This window comes from Homalodisca vitripennis, chromosome 8 (assembly GCF_021130785.1).
Source record: "Homalodisca vitripennis isolate AUS2020 chromosome 8, UT_GWSS_2.1, whole genome shotgun sequence".
Taxonomy (NCBI): domain Eukaryota; kingdom Metazoa; phylum Arthropoda; class Insecta; order Hemiptera; family Cicadellidae; genus Homalodisca; species Homalodisca vitripennis.
The window spans coordinates 105,102,487-105,128,317 of NC_060214.1; the positions used below are offsets into that span (position 1 = coordinate 105,102,487).

The window sequence follows — 25,831 nt, forward strand, 5'->3', positions numbered from 1 at the left end:
ATTCATTCAAACATAATCAAATTTAAAACTAATAATCCAGTAATGTAATTCGTTAATAACTTTTGTTTTAACAAAAAATACAATGTAAAACAGAAGATTGCAGCTAAAAAATAATTATATTTATAACTACTATTAGGTTTATTGTTATTAATTGTATTATATTGCATAAATATAAGAAAACTGATATTTCATCTCTATAGAATCACGAGTACCAATAAATGAGCAGTAATTTACAATGTTGAATCAATAAGGAAAAGTATTAAACTTCTTATTTATTCACGCAAAATGTTCCATCTCTGATTGCATTCTCTCTTTTATGCAAATACAGAAAAATATATCTTGACGGTGAAAAACAAAAACTAATTAAGTGAAACACTGTTCCCATGCACTATTGATGCAGAAAGGTTCTTTGTTGAAGTAAACAATCAGAAGCTGTGAAAACTTCTTTTTTCATTCCATTGTCTGTAATGATTATAAGAACATTCATAATTTCATTGAAATTATTTGTCTGCACTTTTATCACATTCAGTGGTATAACTTATATATTCCATATATTCTATCCATTATTCTATTATATTATATTTCTAGTTATTATTATAACTATATATAACATATATTCCTGGAAAATCTGAATTCTGTTTTTAGCATTCTAACCAATAGGTACAGGTATATGGTGGTATGTGGAGATATTAACATCAACACCTTGACAAATAATTCTTATGTGAAAAATCTAAAGCACCTATTAAAACAATACAATATGAAATACTTAATAGACTTCCCCACTAGGTCAACCAGCACTACTCAGTCAGCAATAGACAATATTATAACCAATCTCAAACAATCACAGATTCAAGTTGAGTGTGTGAATGCAATGTTATCAGATCATGATGGCCAGTTAGTTACAATACTCGATTATGTATTTAACTCAGTGCAACAACAAAATTATTTATTCAAGTATTCCAGGGTATTTTCTGATGAAAATATAAGAGATTTTAATCTAGCATTAAGTTTAGAAACATGGACACAGCTTTATAAAGCTCCAGATCATTTAAAATGTGACATCTTTATCCATATCTTTTTATATTTCTTTAATACTTATTTTCCAATTTTAAAGGTCAGAAATTACTTAGATAAAAACCTTGGGTTAGCAAAGATCTAAAACTAGAAAAAAAGAAAATAATTACTAAAAATAATGCTACCCAAAGAACAAAATCGCAAAGAAACATTAAAAACGTAAAACTTAAATATAATACTTTTAAAAGTAAAATTATTCAAGAAAAACAAAATTACTATATTAATAAAATTAAAAGATCTAAAAGTTTTCAAAGAGACGCTTGGAAAATCATTAACTATGAAACAGGTATTACTAAACCAAATATGAAAAATATATACATCAGGCACAATAATAAAATAGTATCAGATCTTAGTAAAGTTATTGAAATTTTTAATAATTACTATATAGGACAAAGTCAAATTTTGTATCCAAAATATATGAACAGTGCAATGTCTAACCAACTGGTTGACTATTTAGAAAGAAACAAATTACTTGATAGCATAAAATATGGGTTTAGACAAAGTAAATCTGTACTTACAGCTGCCACTGATTTCATTGAGTCAGCGATTGATTCTGTGGATAGAGGGGAAAAGGTAATAGGAGTATTTATGGATCAACATAAAGCATTTGACATTGTTAGTCATGCTAAGTTACTAACTAAGTTATCACAGTTTGGTATCCATGGGAAGGATTCCAAACTGGCTAAAATCATATGTACAAAGCAGACAGCAGTTTGTGGAAATACATAATCTGAATAACAAGAATAATTTAACTAGTAAATATAATTCTATTTTAAAACAAACTTCTTATGGGGTTCCTCAAGGATCCATTTTGGGGCCACTTCTATTCCTCTGCTACCTAAAAGGAATTCCAGAGCTAGATAAATTATGCTTATACGCTGATGATGCCACTCTAAGAATTAGTGCTTCATCTAAAGAGGAAATAGAGGAGTTTGCTTTTCTCAGCGTATCAAAAATAAATCAGTTTTTCAAAGAAAACAACTTAATTTTAAATCCAACAAAAACAAACTAAGCATATATTGAATTTTGTACTAACCAATGCAGAAATAAAATTAATCCTCATATAGAAATAGATGAAGTGGCTATAGTTAAGGAAGAAGAAGTAAAGTTTTTGGTTTTAACGCTAGGCAGTTTCGCTGACATGGAATAAACATTCAGAAAAAATAGTTTTAAAAATTAACTCTGGTTTATATGCTCTTCGCAGAATGTCAAAATTATACTCATAAGAAACTCTAAAAATGATTTATTTTTCACATATTATATTAGATATCTCATTATATGGATCCACATCAATAAAAAATTTAAATTCAATTTTAGTGATACAAAAAAAAGCAATTCGTGTCATTTTAATACTTAAGAGAATGAAAGTGTGAAGGATCACTTTCCTCAACTGGGTATCATGACGGTTTACAGTGCATATATATATGAAACTATAATGTCAGTGACAAATCGTGCTCATAGCTTAGGCAAAAGTGGTGAAACCAAAGTTATAATACAAGAAACAGAAATAATATGGCAGTAGCTCAACATAACTTACATTTTTTCTGTAAAAAAACCAATATACATAGGAGCTAAATTTTTTAATTTGCTGCCAAGCAATATAAAATTAATAGAAAATGATCAATTATTTTAAAATAAACTTAAAAGCTACCTGACTGACCTGTCGTTGTACTCCTTTTCTGAATTTTTATACAATTCACAATAGTTTTTACAATCATTAAAATTACATTGTATTAAATTTAGTTAGATACTAATGTAGAGCATATTTAGTAAACTTAACCATTTACTTTCCTAATCATGTGAGGCCATTCATGTACACCATGTGTAAAAATCGAATAAAGATTTTTCTGATTCTGATGTAAGAATACCGACAGAATGCCCGTGCTTTGCAACAGGATTAAGACTTAATAATGATTGACTTATTTTTTTAAGTACCAACTTTTACTGTGTACTAGATACTGTAATAAATTAGACGTTCATTAATATAAGAAGGCTTGTCACCCTGAAACTTCTTGTACACAGCAATTTTTATGTGTCCTTTGCATTGCAGAATCAACAGACTTTCAGAAAAAGCTTATTCGAGAGTAGGGCACGTACGGCTGGCCATAGGAGAAACTTCCACGAAATCCACTCTAATAATGTTTAACGATTGCCTTCGAGCTTTACTTACTGTAATAGAAAATTAGTGTTTGACTGGGAACTGTAGTCTTTTAAACTGAAACTAATAATCTGAAGGAATCATGGAAATACAGTACAGGATAAGAAGATTGTTTCACTTCTCCCACAACCAATGAATATATTAACCTCTATGGTATTTAGGTGCAAAAGTTTAACTTGCAGTCTCGTACCATTGCATAATTTAAAATGATGAGATTTCCGTACGAACATTATTATAAATCCAGCTATGAAACACATATTGTGAGGGTTAAAAGTTTGTAGAAACTTCATAGCATACAGAACAGCGTCTTCTGATTCTAATAATGAATAAATAGAATGCTAATTTACAACCTCATTGGCGTGTTGCTCGAATAAAATAACATTAATGTACATTGCAGAGTTGTTTATAGGAGTTAGAATCGATTAGTAATAACGATTAGTACTAATTGCCACTACTTGAGTCACATAATTTGAAATGGTCAGTGAACTCACCAATTACGGTAACCAAAACATAGAGCACCACCATTGATAATGTGATCACGAATCTAAAAGATTATTATTTATCCGTATTTGACTTCTGTATCTCCAACCATTTCACACAGGAGGTAGTCTTGGGATCTTTACATTGTTTAAACTATTGCAGTTCACCCAATGACATGTTTACAGCATTTCATAAGTGTCTGTTGTACCACCTAGACTATTCATGTCCTTTTAATATTTCGAAAGTAAAAGCGAAGATTCACAAAAGTTCTTGGATCACTTGTGGAATTCTTGTGTCGAGAGAAACTTTTTTTTTCATTCAATATTTCACCAGTCTGACTATGAAAATTTAACGTTTACACAAAAAATTCATAAAGATTGCAAAAGCTTATGACGTAGATTCAAAATTGAAATTTTTTTCAACTGCCCGGCATCTTATTAACCAATCAAAGTCCTAAAGCTCTCATAGGTATTCTACTCTTCAAAAATGGAAATCCTTGCCTGACCAGCAATTATCGACCAATTTCAATCCTGCCTGTATTCAGTACAGTTTTTGGAAGATTGTTTCTGAAGAGATTGTTAAACTTTGTGGAACGGTTTCACTTAGCCAGTTTGGCTTCCAAAAATGTTTTCACAATTGATGCAATAAGAAAGCTTGTGGACCTGACAGCTAAGGGCTTTGGTAGATGAGACTATTCACTCAGTGTATTCTTGGATCTGTTCAAGGCCTTTTTGTCTGCGTTCATCATGCTACACTCCTGCATGAGCTTAAACACTGCGGTCTAAGGGATATAATACGATTATTTTCAAAAATTTACAAAAAATATAATACTTACACTAAATTGTTCCACAATATACCAATATTTAGAGAATTGTATGCTCTATACAAAACAATAAATTAATTAGTAACCAATTTATAGATATTTTATTTTTGAAAGTGGTGTGGTATACATAAATTTGTTACTATAGATTTGATATGATTATTTTCAAAAAAATATAATTGTTACACTAAATATTTCTAAAATATACCGAAATTTAATATAGTATAGCCTAAAACGAAGCTATAACAAACTATAAACCAACATAATAAACCACACCCATATATATTACTAATTTTCAAAATGGCTAGATGAAGGTGAACTTTCTGGCAAGTTTTATATTGCCAATGTGGTGGCATCTCTGTTTCCAAAACAGCAAAACAAATTTCACCATTTTAATCACCTATTTTTCTGTTTGAAATGATATATAAATAGTGGTGGTAGTGTTGATGTATGTGCTATGAACTGCTAAAACTTGTGCGTGTCAGATCGATATTGTAGGTTGCCACCCATAGATTGACTCAGATCGACATTATAATGTCGATTGCCAGCTCTACGGTTAATATGACAATAAATAGAAGTCGTTTACATTTTAAATTTGTGATTTGTTTAATTTAGGAAAAGCACACAGATTTATACTTTATACTTAATTTTTCAAAGCTACAATACAAATACTGAATCATGACAAGAGTGACAACCACAACTCAGCAGATGTCAATAAATAACTACGACTCCCAATTCTGTCAAATCACTCACACAGCTGACACAGAGCTGACAACCATTGTTATGCTGTACATTCTCTAGAGACATTGTTGCCACCTGATCTCAGAACACCACTTACTATTACAGTTGCAGATCAAATTTTCACAGGCTACGGCAGGATACGAACTTGGTCATAAACAAATAAACCACATGTAAATAGAACAATGTATTTTAATAATCGTCATAGTACTATTAATCAATCGTACAACATCATAAAACATATAAATGTGGAGCTAGAGCTAGATATATTTATATATCAAATAAGATTAATTTTCACTTTATAGGTACAGACTGAAAGATGAACAACACTATATCACAAAAATATATCAGATTTCTAATCAACAACAAACATTAAATAAATAAATAATTACAAAAAATATATAACACATAGAATATTTCAACCAATACAAACTATTATAATAAAGCTATCAAGATGAACTAAAACAAGTGGAATGATTATTAAATTTAAGATGGAATCTTCAATGTTTATATATTAATCAACAATTACAATGGTTTGTTTATCAGAAACAATAATTATTATGCACGTAAAACAACATTTGACACATTTTACTTTACTTTGATACAGATTGTTTGAATAAGATCAAATTATGACAGCCAATAATTTATTGAACTACATAAAGTCGCAATATTCATTTCCGTCAATGAAACCCGTATCATTTACTCTATGAGGTTTCTAAATATGCATCGAATCAAAGTGTAGTCACCATGTCAATGTGCAGTTTGATATAATAACAGGTATAGACCTCTTCATTTAAACAGTTTCACACATTCAACTATGACGCCTTTAAATTGTGCAAAAAGCCGGTGGATTCATGCAGTACTTAAATATGCTGACCAGGAATAATAAGTACACATTAGATTGCTTTATAAACCAAATATAGTTCCCTTATGATGGATTCATTCGGACATTAAGTCCTATTCCACTTACTGTATTACATTAATTTCAGCTGATTCAACAATTTTACATGGTGGCAAAATTTTAAGTTTCCGTTGACGCAAATGCTTTCAATAGGCCCACGATTTAGGCCTTCGATGTAATATTGCACACCTCAAATGACAAAATATTTACAGAACACATTTGAAAAAGGGATCACATCTTTGACTTACACTACAAAGTAATATAGGCACATGCTTACATAAATAAATAATAACAATACAGTATTAGGTATTTAAAAGTAACAGCCGATATCATTTCACTTTTGATTTTGCAATATCATAAGTAACAGGTTTTAAGTTTTAAGACTAAAATTAACTCTTATATAAAAACTGGTGAAGCATTATACAACTTGTCATTATAAAAACGTTCACAAACTCGATTCGCTTCCAAAGAACAAAGGAAATGTCTAAGAGAAAAACAACTTTACAATCTTACAAACTGTAACCCTTACGCTAACTGTTGTCACACTCAGTTATCAAAAATGTTAACACAGAGGTCAACATACAAAACTTGTGTTTAATTAATTACTTATATCATTTGAATAGTACATCCGTGCTTTGTGCTTCATAAATGGTTTATAAAGTGAAACTTCGATAAATTTTATAAGATGATTTATATGTTTATATAAAATGGTTTATATTAAATCAAACAGGCTAAAAAATGGTACAGATTTCGATCAAAGCAGTAAGAATGGAGAATGGAGAAATTAAATTGTTAACAACTCAAGATATAAAGATCACACCAGGGCACAACGGCAAATAAAACATTACGTCCATGTTAAACATTATGACTGAATGCAACAATGTACAAGTCAACAGTGGCACTCTAAACCTAAAAGAAGTCTAAATCAAGTCGATAATATTAATCATATACATCACAAAAGAAACAGTTAAATAATACTGATTGATTTTCTTCACTCGAATACCATCAATGGGATGGACTAGAATTTCAGTTTAGCAAGAAGTGAATGTCTAGAAGTGAGAACTACAAGCTGGTGAGACGGTATACAACAGTGGGGCAAGTGCTGAAATATTCCCAGCAGAATACCAAGTATGGGACACCATCATCGCAAAGTTCTTACATAAATAGCTGAAACGGTTTTATCGCAAAATGTTTTAAATCCTCAATTTAAAATCTATTTCTTGGAAAATGCTGACAACATAAAATATATAAATTCATTTTTGCCAATTATTTTAATAACCTTTATAATATAAAAGGATTTATTATGTGACAATGTTGGAAAATAAAACAAAGATTTGGAACACAAGAGCCGAAGAAAACAGTAATATAAATTAGACACAGAAGGATGAGGGTTATAGAGAGAGAGAGAGAGAGACAATATAACTTGGAAACTGAATGATTGATTGTATGTATGAGATTGTAGAATTATTACAATATAGATAGAATGATTTAGGTGAAAGAATGAAGAAGGAACCTCATAAGAAACAGGACGGATGATAGAGGTTGGTTAAGGCACATTTGGAATACAGGGTAAAGAAGAGAGATATAGGAATAGTAAAGAAAGAAATAATTAGATGAATATTGAAAGTGGGACAGAATTATGCACCAAACAAACCTGGCAAAATACTGGAGCCTGTACTAAATGATGTTATTAATGACAATTTTTAAGATTTCAAAAATCCATGGTTGTTGCATGTTAGTTTGAAATTAACTTTTCAATTCAACACCTTCATGGATATCACATACTTTTATTTTTGCAACATCTTTTATAGGAAACAGAATCAATCAAACTGACCAAAATGATATTGTAAAACCAATTAAATCCCCATAAAAAACACCCAACAATTAAAATATATTGGAAGTGTTATGGTTGTTGCAAGAATTTTAACAGAAGTTCAACTTGTTAACTTCACAGAGATTGACTATTCAACCGAATCAATTGTAATGATGATGCCACAAGTTTAACTAGTATTGTTCAGCTCTCACCCCACCAATGCAAGTTATGTAGATACAATGAGCAAAGAAGACTATTTAACAAAAACTGGCACTCCAACCTTCATCCAGTGACGGCCCAAGACTGGTCTACCTGCCAACAATACACAATTGTTGAGAGTTCACCTACATTATTATTTCAATTCATGGTAACTAAAACATTTATTCGAAAAGGTCACTGGGCTGAAAAAGCCAGAAAACCATCCTTTAACAATCCTGCTAGTTTCCCATCAAATATCTCAAGCTAGAAAATATATTTTCACCATTCATATGGCAATGGCTATTTTCCACAGCTGAGATCTGCGAAAGTTATTGTTTCCTTTGTAGCTGTCAGCTGATGTTTTCTCTCCCAAACATTACTTTCATTATACAAAGTATCAAATATAATTAATTAAAATCATTATTTTTGTTACAATCCTATATTCCAACAGCTGATTTTAACACCAAAATAAATTATAAAATGGTATCACTTTTCGTTATGGAATAATAACAACTAAACTATAAAATGGCAGAAATCTTTAAAAAGATTTCCTGGTGAAAAGTAACATTCAATATTAATTTCAAAAGTTCTATTGTGGGACTTAATAGCATTTTCAATGCTCAGCTTCGACTTGTGCGTAAATGCAATCGGTCACTTATGAGACTAGTAATGAAATGTGCTATTTACACCACAAAATAATATGGAAAGAATCCAGCATTTTGATTTTCAAATTAACTTCCAAGCACAATAAAATTCCTTAACAAGTTGAAGGAATACTGTAATTTCAGTTTCAGTTGATGAATAAAATTTACTTTGAAATAATTATGTGAATTCATATCTATCATTTGGCATTCACACAATATACTACAAAATTATACGCAGAACGCTTTTAATGGAACATTATGATTATTCTTGGATGATTATGGTGAAAACAAAGCTAACCAATAACTATCTAATCACTTTGTTTTTATATCAATAAAAAGCATATATCCTTAGGTTTTATTTTATACATTTACCAGCTTTTTGCTCTTTGGAGAACAAACACTTACATGCATTTTTCTAAACCCTTGTTTTAGTTTCAAAAATTATAATAATGCCATGCATTTTGTAAATTGTACACTTCCATTCATTGAACTGGAGAAAATTTTCAGATCAAAATCTTTATTAATACCTGAAATATGATAACTGTTGTATATGTTACTCATTGCCCACAAGCAATTCTGTAGAACTAAGTTATCATAATATTTATTGATATTTCAAAAAGTCTATTAAAAAAAAGTATCAATCCTAGAACAATAAAACTTCTTAGGGCATAAGTATAAGCAAACGTGCAAAGTTTCGTTTAAAACAAAATAGTGAGTGACATGATCTGGGTGATTTGATACAAAATGACTACACAATCATATTTGCTTTATAATTTTTTCTAAAGTGTTGTGAAAACATTACAAACTTATTATTAAAGTATTTACAATATTACATTTACATGACTGTCTTTAGTGTTACAGATGCCTGAGACAATATTATTTGCATCCTACAAATGATATGCTTGACAAATCCATCAATATAGGCTAAACATATCTTCAATGTACCTAATCACTTTTATTAACTGTCAAATGTCTCTTAACCTACATCACTTATTCTACATATTGTTTTTGACTTTGGTAAACAGCACTTAATAACCTGGCCACAATTAAGAGTTAGGAGTTGACATAAAATAAAATGGTGATAAATTTAATATGTATCTCATTAGTCATTATACTATAAACTTAAAAATATTATTTAAAAAGTAGTCAAATTAACTCAAATAATTAATGTTATGAAAATGGTATATTTATGATTTAATATTAAATAAAGTACTGGTGTCTAATAATAGCTGTAATATAAAGATGCAATGTAATGCAAATATATAATTCTATAAGGTCTCATATATGAAAGTATTATTTCCATTAAACTAAAACCTGAGGAGACTTTTAATTACGTTTGTAGTTTTTGAAGAACCTAAAAGATATAATGATAAAACGTTAGAACGTGAGTTAAGATACTTCAATACGTTCCTAGAACACGAATCTTAGAAACTAAACATTGTAATTTGAAAGTGTTGGAGATGATCAAATCTTGGCTATAATCACATCAACAGATCTTCTGGGATCTAATTACTTTCTGAGTCAATACTTAATAAAACTTAAATGCAAAACCTCTCCAGACTTCTGGAAAATACCTAGCTGGTTGCAACTTAATTGATTTTCTTTAGTAAATTTAGTAAACTAAATCAGTTAAAGTAATAAAAATTTATTTAAACCACCTAATTTGTTTAGAAATTGTTATACAGCATATAAACAAACCAAACAAAATGTGTAGATCAATTTGGCAAAAAACAAGTAATCCATCCAAACAAATTTCATAGCATGTGTACAAAATGACAAGAATGAGCTAGTGATCTCATAAGTGAAATGCAGCAATAAGGTGATTATCAGCAGTTAAACAACATTATAACTCGATTAGTGTATTTTAAGTGAGGAATCGTGATCAGTAAAACCTTTACTCCTCAGTTATTGGTAATGGCGAAATAAATTTGGTATAAAGATGTTTATCCATAAGTAACCCATCTTTATTATTTCACAATCTTTAAAGATACAACCACTTTTATTTCAGTTATGTGGGTCTGATGATGTGTTCCTTGAACACGAAAGGTCTCACCAAAATAAAATTTTGTAATTATTGGAGTGTTAGTTTATAAAAATTAAGTATCTTTAAAGTTTTCATAAAATCTACCATTTTTTAGTTCTTGCAGTTTGAAAATTTTGTTTGCCCACCATTTTGAAACATGATAAACATTTCTGAAACCTTTCTGCAAAACAAATTATAAATAGATTATACACTTTTTCAATTTTTTATCTTTATAGGTTTATTTCGACTCAAAAATATAACTTCTTTTTTAAAAAACATAAAAAGACAATAAACTAATGAACAATACGACTACACTTTGTACATCACGTCTTAATTATTGTTACCTGCCAAATAAATTAGTGAATATTTTCACCCTGTATTTACAGGGTATTTGTCCAGCTACAGTTGTTTGCTGTGGTATCATGGCTTCATATATTGTCCAATCTCACTAAAAGGCTCATACTTGGATGAACAACAAAACATAACAGGATGTTATCCCATTAAGCATGATGTAGCTTAGCAAACATATTATTTTATTTTTACCATTGTTATACATTTTTAGGCATATTTTTGACAAAGCAAAGATTGTCTATTGTGTCTAACTGTGATACAACAAATCTTAATATAAACTGTAAACATTGTTATTTTACAAACAATTATTGTATCTGTTTTTAACTTTGTTTTTTTATTTATAAATGTGTTTGAAGTGATAATTTTAATTATTTGAATTACAATGCGTTAGCGTTAAAGGTATTTTGTCACACTGTTGGTTCTTAAGGGGGAGTCTGCGTCAAATATGGCAAAAAAAACATATTTTTAACAAAAATTTTTTTATTTATTTAAATTATTCTTCACTATCTCCCTGACCCAATTATATAAGTATAACCATGGAAATATCATTTTATCCCATTAAAAAATAATTTTCAAAATAAGCGCTGCACAGGCCAGTCTCACATTTCAGGAGTCTGTTTGGTGAGCCGTTGCGTCTGTTTCTGCTTGTAACCTGTTCTGATGCATTGTATTTTAGAGTTATTACTCTATAATATATATCACAGAACATACCTTTACATGTACTTGAGATAGATACTTTAGTTGTCTTTGGTCAAAACCAAAGATACATTATATTTTTCATATCCAAATATATCAAGTGCCAGATGGTTTGCTATTTGTTATTTGGAAATAATTCGTTGTTGTTGTTGTTGTTTACAAACATTGAAATCCCGTGATTGTGAATTTCATTTACCTTCATTATATTATTTTGATCTAATCATTTTATTAGTATTATAAAGTGCTTAGTTTATGTTCGTGGGATTATTTCAGTGATATAATCTAGGCTAGGATCCCACCTAGTTTTGTGTGAGATTTGCTTAAAAGATCTCACACAAAACTAAATTAGAATGAGAAATATTCAATCAGAAGGAAGAAAAAAGGAGCAGAAAGGTTCCTTATATGGGCCAGGAGAATTCTAGCAAGATTGTAAGTTTGTACTGAATAAAACGTTGCTTTTTGAATATAATGTATTGTTTTTTTGCGTTTTCCGAAAGTTTTAATTTTTGACACGGGAAAGGTTGTATTTTGGTTATTTTAAAAGATATTGCCACAATTCTTTTTTGTTTTATTCAAAATAAAGTTTTCTATGACATGTAGTATGGGTTTTAGCATTTAAATGCTCCAAAAAATTAAAAAAAATTGAAATGTTCATAAAAATATAGAATTTTTAAATTTTGTTTTTGAAAAATTTATTATTCGGCTATCTAATGGATTTTGATCAAACCCATACTTGATATCATAGAGGATATTGTTGGGGTTCCAGGGAAAAAAAGAAAATTAAAATATCTGTTAAAATGTGGGAGCTAGAACCTTTCTTGCAAGGGACTACAAATGTTCTAAAAAACTACCCCGAGGGGGTGGGGGGAGGAAAATGGTAATTTTTATAACAGATTTCCCATCCTAATCTAACCTAGTAAAGTTTCCTAAAGTATCAAAACAAAATTCCAAAAAATTAAAATAATTATTTTTTTTACAGACTCCCCCCTTAATTGTTTTTTTATTCCTGTTTCGTGTATTTTATTTGATAATTGTTAATTTTTAACACTAGAATAATGTTTCTCTTCAGATTACAAATACATAAACCACTTAAATTGTATTGTAATAAAATTTTTATTTATAGTACATGTTTACTATATTCATGACAATGTCTATTGTACACTTGTGTATTTAATGACAATAAAGCTTCTTGATACTTGATTCTAACTAGTGAATATTCTCACAATTCACTTACTTGGTGTTGCTCAGTTAACTAGTCCACGCAGTGTCTCAAGACGAGTAGTAGAAGTTGAGGGCCCGGTTGAGGTCAAAGTCTGCAGCCAGCGCCACTTGTACCAGCTGTTGGCGGGAAGCCGCCTCCTCGCCGATGACATCTCGTAGCGCGCGCAGACAAGCCTCCAGCCGCGCAGAGTCCTGTCCAGACACCTCCCCTTCTCCTTCTGCGTCACACTGAGACAACTGAAGATTTGCCGTCATCTCTTGCACGGCACTCAGCTTGTCCCCCACCTTGCTGCAAAGTTGATACAACCTTACAGAAATTACCGTTTTCATTTATACCATTTACATTTCAATAGATAAGTCTGTTGGAAACAAAATAGATATTCTTTTAAAATAAATAAATAAACACTAACAAGTCCAGCTTACTCTGGTTTCCAAAAAACAAGCAAGAAATTTAATGATTCCTAATATGCTTACTAATAAGACAGACGGGAACAACCATCTAAGTTTTCCAGTTCACACAATTAAAAATTTGAGATATTTTATTAGATTGACACAAAAAACGTCAACGATATAGTAATCAATTTAGCTGGTTTTTTAAGAAGAGGCTGATCTCCTTTTAAGCCTTATTCTGTCATTGTGCAATGGCCTGTGTGATGAAGAATCTTATCAAAAAGAATAAGGGAAAGAGTCGATACAGTGCAAGGTACTGATAAAATGTGCTTCTGTCACAGACAGGATTGAATCTGTACATATTTAGCTCAGCTATAAGCATTCCAATTATGTAAGTATTATCATTAAACATGAGAATAGACATAAAAATAAGTTACGCAGATGTTTCTAATCTGTCTAATTCTAATTCTAATTTTTAATCTGATACTGTCTGTGGTACAAACTTCACTTTATTGCAGCAAAACTGCCTGACCTCGAACCCATTTTTCCTCCACTGACAATTTTACCTCCATTAAAAAGTCAAAGATTGCACTGCAAGTATAAGTAATAAAATAATACAATACCTTGGAGGATAAGCCCAAATGACTAGATCGTAAATCTCAGCTTGCAAGTTTTGAGGCAGTTCTTCAAACAGTTCAGAATCCATGATGTCTGGATTTTGTGATATAAAATTCAAACATGAACTCTGAAAAATAAAAAAAGTATATTATTTACAGTTTAATAGAATAAGTGTGTATGTTATACGAAATGTGCTAACATGACTAAGATGAAAAAATCCAGATATTAATAAAGATATTCTAAAAAGAGATGCAATCATTTTCTTCTGAAGTGTTAAATTTTACTGGAATGACAAAGCCATTCTTATTCAAAACTTGACAAATGCATTCTTATTCAAAACTTATAGCCTGAAAGTAAATGTTTGTTTGAATGCACCTTACATGAATGTAACAAAAGTGAACAGAATTTTAAAATAGCTTTTATTATGTATTACTACATTTTATATACAGTTTTTTTTTTTAATTTTTTTAGTCATAAAAATTAAAATAGATTTTCTTAAGCATTGGATATTACTTTCATATCCTAAAAATATATGTTTTGTGAGTTAATACAAATTTTTATTGCATATTTACAATAATTTTGTACAAATAAAATTATTTCTAATTTTAAAATTGTGAAGACAGTATTAGTGACGTTTCCCTTAGGTTTTCAATTATCCTGGTCTTGGTTATTAAAGTTAAAAATTACGGAGAAAGACTAACCCGAAGGTGTTTAGCGTTGAACTGATCGCCCATGCTCAGGAAATACAGGACTGAGTCATGGTCTATGTGTGTGCTTAGGCCATGTTCACAGGCGGTCTTGAGCGAGTCAACCTCGTAGCGGTCCGCCAGCAACATCAGGTCCGCCAGCTGGTCTACCGAGAAGCTTCCAGTGTCCAGACGACCACAGTACAGATAGTCTAACAGCACGGAGAACAGCGATGGCGACGTGTCAAACACTGTGATCTTCCTGCAATGTCAATGGTCACATCAATAACGTAAGCGTTCAGTTAAACTGTGTATTTTTATAAAAACATTAAAACAGAAAATCTTTATTGATAATGTAGATGTCAAAAGGAGTACAGTTTTAATGCTAACTTTGTCTCATTGCTGTTATCTTGATAGTGAGATAGAATTCTATAATCAGTTTTAATTATCAGAAAAATATAATAGTGTCAGATATCAGGAACTGCATTTATAGATAATACAGTAAATACTGACTGGTAACAATACTGAGTAGAGGCCTGGTTATCAATTATCAGCTTCCTAGACCAACTGTCAGGTGTCTGGCAACACTCCCTTCTGTTTGACCTACTTTTTAACTCTATCTGCCTTCTGCAGCTTGTGTTGTCAATAATGTTGTGTTGTAAGTGTGTCTAGCAAAGTGAAGTTTGAGTTGAATAAAACTTTCAGTTGTCAGCAGTGATGACACCAATGTTTGAAAAATGTAAAGTTTTATGTTTGGTTTTACTAACTGATAATGAAAATATATTGTTAATGGGATTTCTTTCTTGAAAAGTGCCCTCTTTTTAAATTGTGCTTGAGTGTTTTTAAGTCAAATTAAAACTTATATTATGAATGCTGTGCTTACAGCTGAGTATTCATCATGATGTGTTAAAAAGTTGTTTTAAATAATATTAATAAATTAAACAATACTTTTAATCCGTAAAGGCAGGCAATGAAATAACTTGGAGCCAAAGTATGAAAAGCTCTTCCTCCCGACTTCAAGTCTCACTTTAGGAAAGTGAAGCTCTCCATTCTGACAGGTGCTACACTGAAAAACCTCACCATGAAACAAGAACCTCTCACTTAGGTACTGTGGCTCTTCCAGGATAAGAGTCTTATGGACCATGCACCATGTCAAAATCCGGCACACTACTTCCATTGGGAGCATATTGATAACATCCCAGAAAGGAGATAAATGATCAGAAAGGAGATTACAAACCTACCCGATGACTGAATTTTGCATTTTTTGGATTCTATCAATGTCTACCGCTGAAATTCTGTTCCCATAGGCTGGATAGCGGTAATAAAATGTCAACAGGAGAGTTAACTGTGTGAGCTGAAGCTTGGCAGATACCGGCAGCAGTGCTCTAAACCTGTACAGGTCCCTCAGTCTGCCAAGTGCACCCTGTGAGGCGTTAGTGATGTGATCAGAGAATGTAAGGTTACAGTCAAGCACAACTCCGAAGAACTTAACCTTGTCATACACGGTCAGATTTCCACCTTTGAGCATAATCGCGACTCCACTATCAGCGAGGGTCTATAGCATATTGTGTGAGGCTACAAGGAGAGCTGAACACTTGCTTACATCGAGCTTAAGACCACTGTACTGACATGTTGAAGGTCAGAGTTGTTTTGATCATTGGCCATTGAAGCCTTTCCAAACTCAAACAACAACTGCAGTTGGCAATCGTCCGCATACAAATGATCAGAACAATATTGCACACAGCTGGCGAATAGGATTGGTCCAAGGCAACTACCCTGAGGAACACCCAGCAATTTAAAAGTGAAGCTGAGATGTCTCAATGCAAAGTTTAGTAACCTACTGTTTTCAACCTAAATATGGTTTTAATCACTCCCTCAACAAATCTATAAATAGCATCATCTCACGATAATGGAATCAAAGGCTTTAGAATAATCCAGCAATACTCCAATGTTTTTAAGTAAGACTCAAGAGATCTCTAAAAATATTAAAATTATTTTATTTCCACTTAAATTAATTTTAAAACCATATAGAATACTTTCACACTAATAAATAACACTTGTTGTCTCTGCGTACCTGTCTATGGCCTCCCGCATGCCTGATAATAGTGCTCTGCGGAACCAGTCACATCGCGCCGCCACCACTACCCTATGAGCACTAATACTGCAGGCCTCCTCTCCTGGCACCACCCCACTGGCCACCTCAACCCCCACTTGGTTGATGACACTCTCTCCTCCCTCTGCAACAGTGTTGTCAACATCAAAAGAAGGCAATTTAATTTTTTTTCTTTATTAACCTCACAAATAACATGGTTTAGTTCTATGAATAAAACAATATATTGACAATTTTATTACACACATTAATGTTTTTTAATTTATTTGAAACATTTAAATTATGTTACAGTGTTTACAAAAGAAATATATGTTCATATCTTATTAATCAGTATGAACTAGTGAATATTTTTTATATAGAATATTGAAGGAGACAGTTGAAGATGATTATTGAAGGACAACAAATAAACTATAAATGATTTTTCAAGTAACTAACGTATAGTTTTACTGTCTTTGTTATTGTCCACTTTTGTATTATTTTTCCACTGAAAATAATTAGTAATCATGTAATGTGAGTGTTTTCTGGAATAACTACTTTAAGTTCAGGTAAAAAGTTTTAAGTTTTTTTTGACACCTTTTTGTGTTTTAAGGTAGTGTATTAAATTATTTGTATAACCAGAGACTACTCCCGTTCAAAAAGTCTAAATAGTCAACCACAAACTAACCAGTAGAGCTACAATAATGGGAATTATTGTATATTAATATTTTTTACAAGCAATAACTTCCAGTTTTTATTTTTATAACAATGAAAAAGATAATGCTTTTTGGCGCTTTTCACCAAAACTGCAACTTTTAAAATTGACTTAACTTGGAAACCTGTGATCTGATGAAGGTCAAACTTTTATACGAGACAGGTTCAAGTGTACTGTCTTTGAGTACATGAGCATTATATTTTTTGTTGTGATTAAATTACCATCTTAACCCTTTGCGCTCGAAAGGCCAGCAGCATTGGCCACACCAAGGTTGCAGACAGCTCACGTAAGTTTTGCCATAGTTTGTATTCGCAACTCGTATAATATTTGTTGTTAACCTCCCTAGATCGGAATTACTTTCCAAATTCCTCAACCTTTTTTGCATAGTGATTTTAAATTATTAAAGAAGAAATGAAAACTAATTTAAAATTTATTTTTAACCAATATTTCTAATAAAAAGATAAACATATATTTAAGAAATTTGGCTCCTATATGTGCATGTTAACAAAGATAAGTAAATAAAATGTAATAAAGTAGGCTTTTACAATTATGTTGTACTCAGACATGAACTATTTTTAATTTTTATGGAATAAAACTTTTAAAAACACATACCTATGTGAAGTCTAGAATAGTTAGCACAATATGTCTTCTAGTAAAATTCTCTAGGTTTTTATCCCTACTATCACTTTAGTGTATAGGCCCACTACGCGTCATTTGTCTTATTTGCACAGTCAATGTTTAGAGAAGAATTATAGACTAATTAAAAATTTACTGCTTTACTTAAAAAATTACCTTAAATAAAGCTGCTTGATAGGTTTCAGCACTGACCATTAATTTTAAAACAAAGAGAATATTAGAAAATAACTGCTATTCTTATTGGCCGGTACAGTTAGACATACAAGCTGAGGTAACATTACAGCAAAAATTAATCCACTCTTCCAAAAAAATGGTGGCGGCGGCCAGTAGAGCTGACCATACTATCTCCAAGGACAAATTATAAATACTGCCTTCGAGTGCATAGGGTTAACCCTTATTCTTAACCAGGTGGTTCCAAATATTCAGAATTTGGTCTAATTATGGACCTCTTAACCCTTTCAGTGCCGATATCCGTATAGTATGGACACTCAATTTTATTGAGATTACAGATTCAAAATGCCTCATATTTGGATGTTGCAACATTCGATAATCTCACTTACCATTGAGGTATTGTTTGTTTACATTTCGTTATTTTGTAGTCTGTCGCCTTGAAAAACAAAGCTCAGATGATTCGGTCTAGTATCAGTGCAGACGGTCTTTGTTTACATTGTGAGCAATTGGCACCTGTTTTTAGGTTAAATTTACATTATTAATTAGATATTATATTCAAGTAGTGTTTAACAATTGGGGTAAAGGAGAGGTACTTCTGCTGCTAGAAATTAAGGTCTATCCAAATTGCTTCTTGCTTTTTTTTTATCTTGCAAATAGTGTAAATTTAGTTTTGAAGTTAGTGTATGATATTGTCATGAACCAATTTTTTAATTTTATGCTAAAGTACAGTGTTTGATTTACTTTTGTTTTATAATTTGTTTGTCTCAACTAGGGACCGACGTGAAACTGGCCATAGATTCCATCCATAAAAAGAACGAGTACCGGGAACTAGTTCCTAAATGAATCCTAACCTAGTTCATCAACTCAAACCATACAAAATATATATTTAATTAATAACGTGAAGATAAATACTACAAATAAAGATTTTAAATGAACAAACAGTACTTTTATGATAATAAATCCCCTTTTATAGCAGCAATTTTCAAGACTATACTCAATTAAAAGGCAAGTTTTGAGAAACCCTATAAAAGGGCCCATATCTTAAAAACGTACGAGCCAATTTTGATAAAACTTTCTGTACAACATTCACTACATGGTCTAGTATACTAAAATACAAGCCTCATTCTTAGGCCACGCCTATTTCCGGAGCCACATCGATTTTACAGGCCTAGTGCTGACAAAAAACCAATCTATGGACAGCCATATCTCAAAAACGTACGAGCCAATTTTGATAAAACTTTCTGCACACATTCACTACATGGTCTAGTATACTAAAATACAAGCCTCATTCTTAGGCCACGCCTATTTCCGGAGCCACATCGATTTTACAGGTCAAGTGCTGACAAAAAGCAATCTATGGACAGCCATATCTCAAAAACGTACGAGCCAATTTTGATAAAACTTTCTGTACACATTCACTACATGGTCTAGTATACTAAAATACAAGCCTCATTCTTAGGCCACGCCTATTTCCGGAGCCACATCGATTTTACAGGCCTAGTGCTGACAAAAACCAATCTATGGACAGCCATATCTCAAAAACGTACGAGCCAATTCTGATAAAAACTTTCTGCACACATTCACTAACATGGTCTAGTATACTAAAATACAAGCCTCATTCTTAGGCCACGCCTATTTCCGGAGCCACATCGATTTTACAGGTCAAGTGCTGACAAAAAGCAATCTATGGACAGCCATATCTCAAAAACGTACGAGCCAATTTTGATAAAACTTTCTGTACAAATAGGCGTGGCCTAAGAAATGAGGCTTGTATTTTAGTATACTAGACCATGTAGTGATTGTGTGCAGAAAGTTTTATCAAAATTGGCTTGTACGTTTTTGAGATATGGCTGTCCATAGATTGGTTTTTGTCAGCACTAGGCTGTAAAATCGATGTGGCTACCGGAAATAGGCGTGGCCTAAGAATGAGGCTTGTATTTTAGTATACTAGACCATGTAGTGAATGTGTGCAGAAAGTTTTATCAAAATTGGCTCGTACGTTTTTGAGATATGGCTGTCCATAGATTGGTTTTTGTCAGCACTTGACCTGTAAAATCAATGTAGCTCCGGAAAATAGGCGTGGCCTAAGAATGAGACTTATTATTTACTATAGTAGACCATGTAGTGAATGTGTACCAGAAAGTTTTATAAAAATTGGCTCGTACGTTTTTGAGATATGGCTGTCCATAGATTGGTTTTTTGTCAGCACTTGACCTGTAAAATCGATGTGGCTCCGAAAATAGGCGTGGCCTAAGAATGAGGCTTGTATTTTAGTATACTAGACCATGTAGTGAATGTGTACAGAAAGTTTTATCAAAAATTGGCTCGTACGTTTTTGAGATATGGCTGTCCATAGATTGGTTTTTGTCAGCACTAGGCCTGTAAAATCGATGTGGCTCCGGAAATAGGCGTGGCCTAAGAATGAGGCTTGTATTTTAGTGTACATAGACCATGTAGTGAATGTGTACAGAAAGTTTTATCAAAATTTGCTCGTACGTTTTTTAGATATGGCTGTCCATAGATTGGTTTTTGTCAGCATTTGGCCTATAAAGTTATTGTGGCTCCGGAAATAGGCGGTGGCCTAAGAATGAGGCTTGTATTTTAGTATACTAGACCATGTAGTGAATGTGTACAGAAAGTTTATAAAAATTGGCTCGTACGTTTTTTAGATATGGCTGTCCATAGATTGGTTTTTGTCAGCACTTGGCCTGTAAATCGATGTAGCTCCGGAAATAGGCGTGGCCTAAGAATGAGGCTTATTATTTACTATAGTCGACCATGTAGTGAATGTGTACAGAAAGTTTTATAAAAATTTGCTCGTAGGTTTTTTAGATATGGCTGTCCATAGATTGGTTTTTGTCAGCATTTGGCCTATAAAGTTATTGTGGCTCCGGAAATAGGCGTGGCCTAAGAATGAGGCTTGTATTTTAGTATACTAGACCATGTAGCGAATGTGTACAGAAAGTTTTATCAAAATTGGCTCGTACGTTTTTGAGATATGGCTGTCCATAGATTGGTTTTTGTCAGCACTAGGCCTGTAAAATCGATGTGGCTCCGGAAATAGGCGTGGCCTAAGAATTAGGCTTGTATTTTAGTATACTAGACCATGTAGTGAATGTGTGCAGAAAGTTTTATCAAAATTGGCTCGTACGTTTTTGAGATAATGGCTGTCCATAGATTGGTTTTTGTCAGCACTTGGCCTGTAAAATCGAAGTAGCTCCGGAAATAGGCGTGGCCTAAGAATGAGACTTATTATTTACTATAGTAGACCATGTAGTGAATGTGTACAGAAAGTTTTATAAAATTGGCTCGTACGTTTTTGAGATATGGCTGTCCATAGATTGGTTTTTGTCAGCACTTGACCTGTAAAATCGATGTGGCTCCGAAAATAGGCGTGGCCTAAGAATGAGGCTTGTATTTTAGTATACTAGACCATGTAGTGAATGTGTACAGAACGTTTTATCAAAATTGGCTCGTACGTTTTTGAGATATGGCTGTCCATAGATTGGTTTTTGTCAGCACTAGGCCTGTAAAATCGATGTGGCTCCGGAAATAGGCGTGGCCTAAGAATGAGGCTTGTATTTTAGTGTACTAGACCATGTAGTGAATGTGTACAGAAAGTTTTATTAAAATTGGCTCGTACGTTTTTGAGATATGGCTGTCCATAGATTGGTTTTTGTCAGCACTTGGCCTGTAAAATCGATTGTAGCTCCGGAAATTAGGCGTGGCCTAAGAATGAGACGTATTATTTACTATAGTAGACCATGTAGTGAATGTGTACAGAAAGTTTTATCAAAATTGGCTCGTACGTTTTTGAGATATGGCTGTCCATAGATTGGTTTTTGTCAGCACTAGGCCTGTAAAAAATCGATGTGGCTCCGGAAATAGGCGTGGCCTAAAGAATGAGGCTTGTATTTTAGTATACTAGACCATGTAGTGAAAGTGTACAGAAAGTTTTATCAAAATTGGCTCGTACGTTTGTGAGATATGGCTGTTCATAGATTGGTTTTTGTCAGCATTTGGCCTATAAAGTTATTGTGGCTCCGGAAATAGGCGTGGCCTAAAGAATGAGGCTTGTATTTTAGTATACTAGACCATGTAGTGAATGTGTACAGAAAGTTTTATCAAAATTGGCTCGTACGTTTTTGAGATATGGCCATCTATAGATTGGTAATTTGTCCAAAAATAGGAGAGGTCTAAAATGAGGGGTAGTAATAATAATACAGTAGACCATGTATTCAAAGTAATGTATTAAGTATAATCTATAGATATTTTTGTATTTGTTCTTTTTTTAAATTATAAATTTTAATTTTAATAATATAATTTAATCCTGAAGTGATTTGAACTGGTTCAGGAACTAGGTTAGTTGTAGTTCAGGAACTAGGTCAGGAGTAGTTCATGAACCAGGTTAGGATTCAAGTCAGCGGATTAGTTCTTTTTATGGATGGAATCTATGGCCAGTTTCACACTGCTAACTAGGGACTAGATTATTTTATTGAAGATTTTGTATGTTGCAGTGATTAAAGTTGTTAATATCGTTTTTATAATGTTATTTCTTCTTTTTTTGTAAAGCAGCTATAGTTTTGGGTTTACACATGAATTTGAAGTAAAAATACAACACAATTAACTTGATATCTTTCAAATACAAAATGTATGTTTTTGTAAATGCGCCCTTTATGGCAATAATACCCTGGCATTTCCAGCATGTCCCTATGAAATATGACCAGTACTCAAGGGATTAAAGCTATTATCTTGAGTGTGTAATTCTATAAACCAATAATAACAACGTTCAATTTAACACCGATCCAATTGAACTGATTTTACTAGTTTAATGAGACCAGCCTCGTCTAAACATGCAAATTGCCAGACTGGTGAGAAAAGACTGTCCTAGGGAGTCTGGAGAGTTCGTCTTTCCATATATCCAAATTAAAATGGCTGAATTTAAAGGCTTGTGTTGAAGTATGAGAGCAATAAATTATAGAAATATGAGCATCTACTCTATCTGGTTGTCAAAATATTGGCAACATATTCCACCTTCCATATTTATAGGATGAATAGGTAACCTTGGTCTAGGGTCGTGGAAAAGACAACAGATACCAGTTTTCAAAATGTTATATTCTAATTTTGAAACATATAATTATTGCAAATATCTAAAGTTTTGTTAGTCTTTTAAACTATCCATTTTACTCAAAATCATTACTTTAATTAGAGACATTATTTTAAATTGCATATGTCATATTGAAAATCACTATTCAGTGGCATGATTCACCTACACATCGTACTAAATCAATCCTTCATAAATTTGGATATTACAAAATTAAACTTGTTGATAGTTTGTAGAAGAACTTGATGTTAAATGATCAAATATTTCTCACTCCTAGTTTACCGAAACCACTGTTCTACCTACAGTACACACCTGGGGAAGGAACAACCTCAAAGACCATATCCGTTCCAGACCCTGACCGCAGCAACTGGATTGCTGCGGCTGAAAGTCGACTGTTGCGAGACAGCGGCGGCACACACAGGCATTCCACCAGGTTCAACTGTAACAACCCGTATACAATGTTTACAACATCAACATATGCAGTATCACTGTGCTCAATACTTGTGGTTCTATATCTCTTTACTATAATTTCTATTAATATGAAAGATACTAATTCTTTTCTATATAAGAAATCCCAGAAGAATTCGCTTCTGGCTAGTTTATACCTTTTTAGCTGAACCTACACTATAGCAAAAACTAATGTCTCTTAAATCTGGGCAACCATATTAATGTCCAGGAGCGGCACATCACTAATCGCAATGTCGAGATATTGGGGTGCAAGAGTAGATCGATAGGAATAGTTTACTGCAGTAGATGACTGTTGGAGTCGACATGGCTCTCCAAGTGTTTAAAAGCTGTTGCTAGCCTAGACATAAGGGTGTGCCACCCCTGACTGCTTTGACTGATGAGGCTGGTTCAGAACTGGTTTCCCCTTTCTTCCATGGAGACATGACTGAGATAATGCCCAAAATCCTTCCCCATGGATCTTGACAGGAGACAGCTTCTACTCCAACCTTACCATTCCAGAATATTCTGTCACTCTGGAAGCAGCGCAAAGATCCTTTTAAGACTAAATACAATTTCTCAGCTTGTTGTCCTAAGAGAACAACAACAAAATCTCTGTATGCCCTATACTGAGCAACGCTCAGTTATGATGCATCTATTTTTTCTGCATCAAGTGATGCCATTAATAACAACCAAAAACAAAATTTTGTCAATAATGGCCTTTAGAATTTTTGCATTGCTTTGTGCATGTGTGCTGTGTTAGCTGGTTATTTGATATGTATTGAAACATTTATAACAAAGAATAATCGTGCTTTGAAAGAATGCATTCATTAAAAAAAACTAATAGAACAGTCATGCAACAGAGTCTAAAATTGTTTTCAAACAGACTTAATCTAAAACAGAGTAAGTCATGATTGTGTAGTTTCATAGTTTTTTGTTAAGTTGGGGCATAGCTTCGAGCATTGCAAGTGACTAAGCAAGCTTTATAATTGATTAAACTTGTCCACTGGGTAACTTATGTTTCTTGGAAATTTACCTGATCAAGGGTATCACTCGTTCTAAAGACTGCTCCAAGCCAAATCTACGGAACAAGACACATCATTGCGAGCCTGGCTTATGGCTAATAGTCTAAGCCATAAGTGCAAGCTTGCAATGATATGTCTTGTACTATAGTAATTTCATTGCTTGCTAATTAACATTACCTTGTAGCCATGATGTTTGGGAGTAGAATGCGCATGTGTCTTATTGGGGGTGGAGTGGTTATTGTCGTGAGAGGAACACTTGACAGGGTCGACCAGGCCAAGGCTGGCGAGCGCCTGAGTGAACGCATCCCTGGCCACGAGACTGCACAGCTGCGCCAGAACTGGCTGCACCACAGCACAGTGATTTAGCAGTCGCTGCAGTACCCCGGACTGTAACATCCAACAATAATCTTAGTTCTTACACTTACGTGGTCAGTATATATCATCTTCAGGTTCCCACTACATTGGAAACACTGTAGTTTCAATTGACTGCAAATAATTTTCCACAGCAAGACCAAAATAATTCAGGAAGTTGCAAGCAATCTTTCAACGCGGTGTGAGCTGTAAAACTTTGATGTCCATCATGATCAGGTGACGAGAATTTAAATGAGACCAAATCTGTTGGCTCCGAATTTGTGTCACAATTTTTCAGAAATAAAATTCTAATTTCACATAATATAATGGACCACAGAAATAAAATAATGAAATAAAGAGTATCAGAATCACATTTATTTATTCATTATGTACATATATACAAGAATAGACAAAATAAATCAAATGTGTCAACATTTAAAAGTGCATAATTTATGTAACTATTTGAATATTTTGAAATATCATTTGGA

General features: G+C 32.6%; 1 protein-coding gene across 1 annotated transcript in view; it reads right to left on the reverse strand.

The window, feature by feature from the left end:
• Positions 1 to 5,444: 5,444 nt before the first annotated feature.
• The window catches only part of LOC124367835, a 57,936-nt gene continuing 37,549 nt past the window's right edge, over positions 5,445 to 25,831 (reverse strand). Inside the window, exons 11-17 of the mRNA XM_046824979.1 lie at positions 25,170 to 25,379; positions 23,836 to 23,962; positions 16,886 to 17,048; positions 14,827 to 15,073; positions 14,131 to 14,252; positions 13,131 to 13,406; positions 5,445 to 8,296 (exon numbers count right to left, since the gene is read on the reverse strand). Coding sequence (XP_046680935.1) covers positions 13,166 to 13,406; positions 14,131 to 14,252; positions 14,827 to 15,073; positions 16,886 to 17,048; positions 23,836 to 23,962; positions 25,170 to 25,379 — 1,110 coding nt within the window. The 3' untranslated portion in view covers positions 5,445 to 8,296; positions 13,131 to 13,165. The remainder of the gene's footprint in view (positions 8,297 to 13,130; positions 13,407 to 14,130; positions 14,253 to 14,826; positions 15,074 to 16,885; positions 17,049 to 23,835; positions 23,963 to 25,169; positions 25,380 to 25,831) is intronic.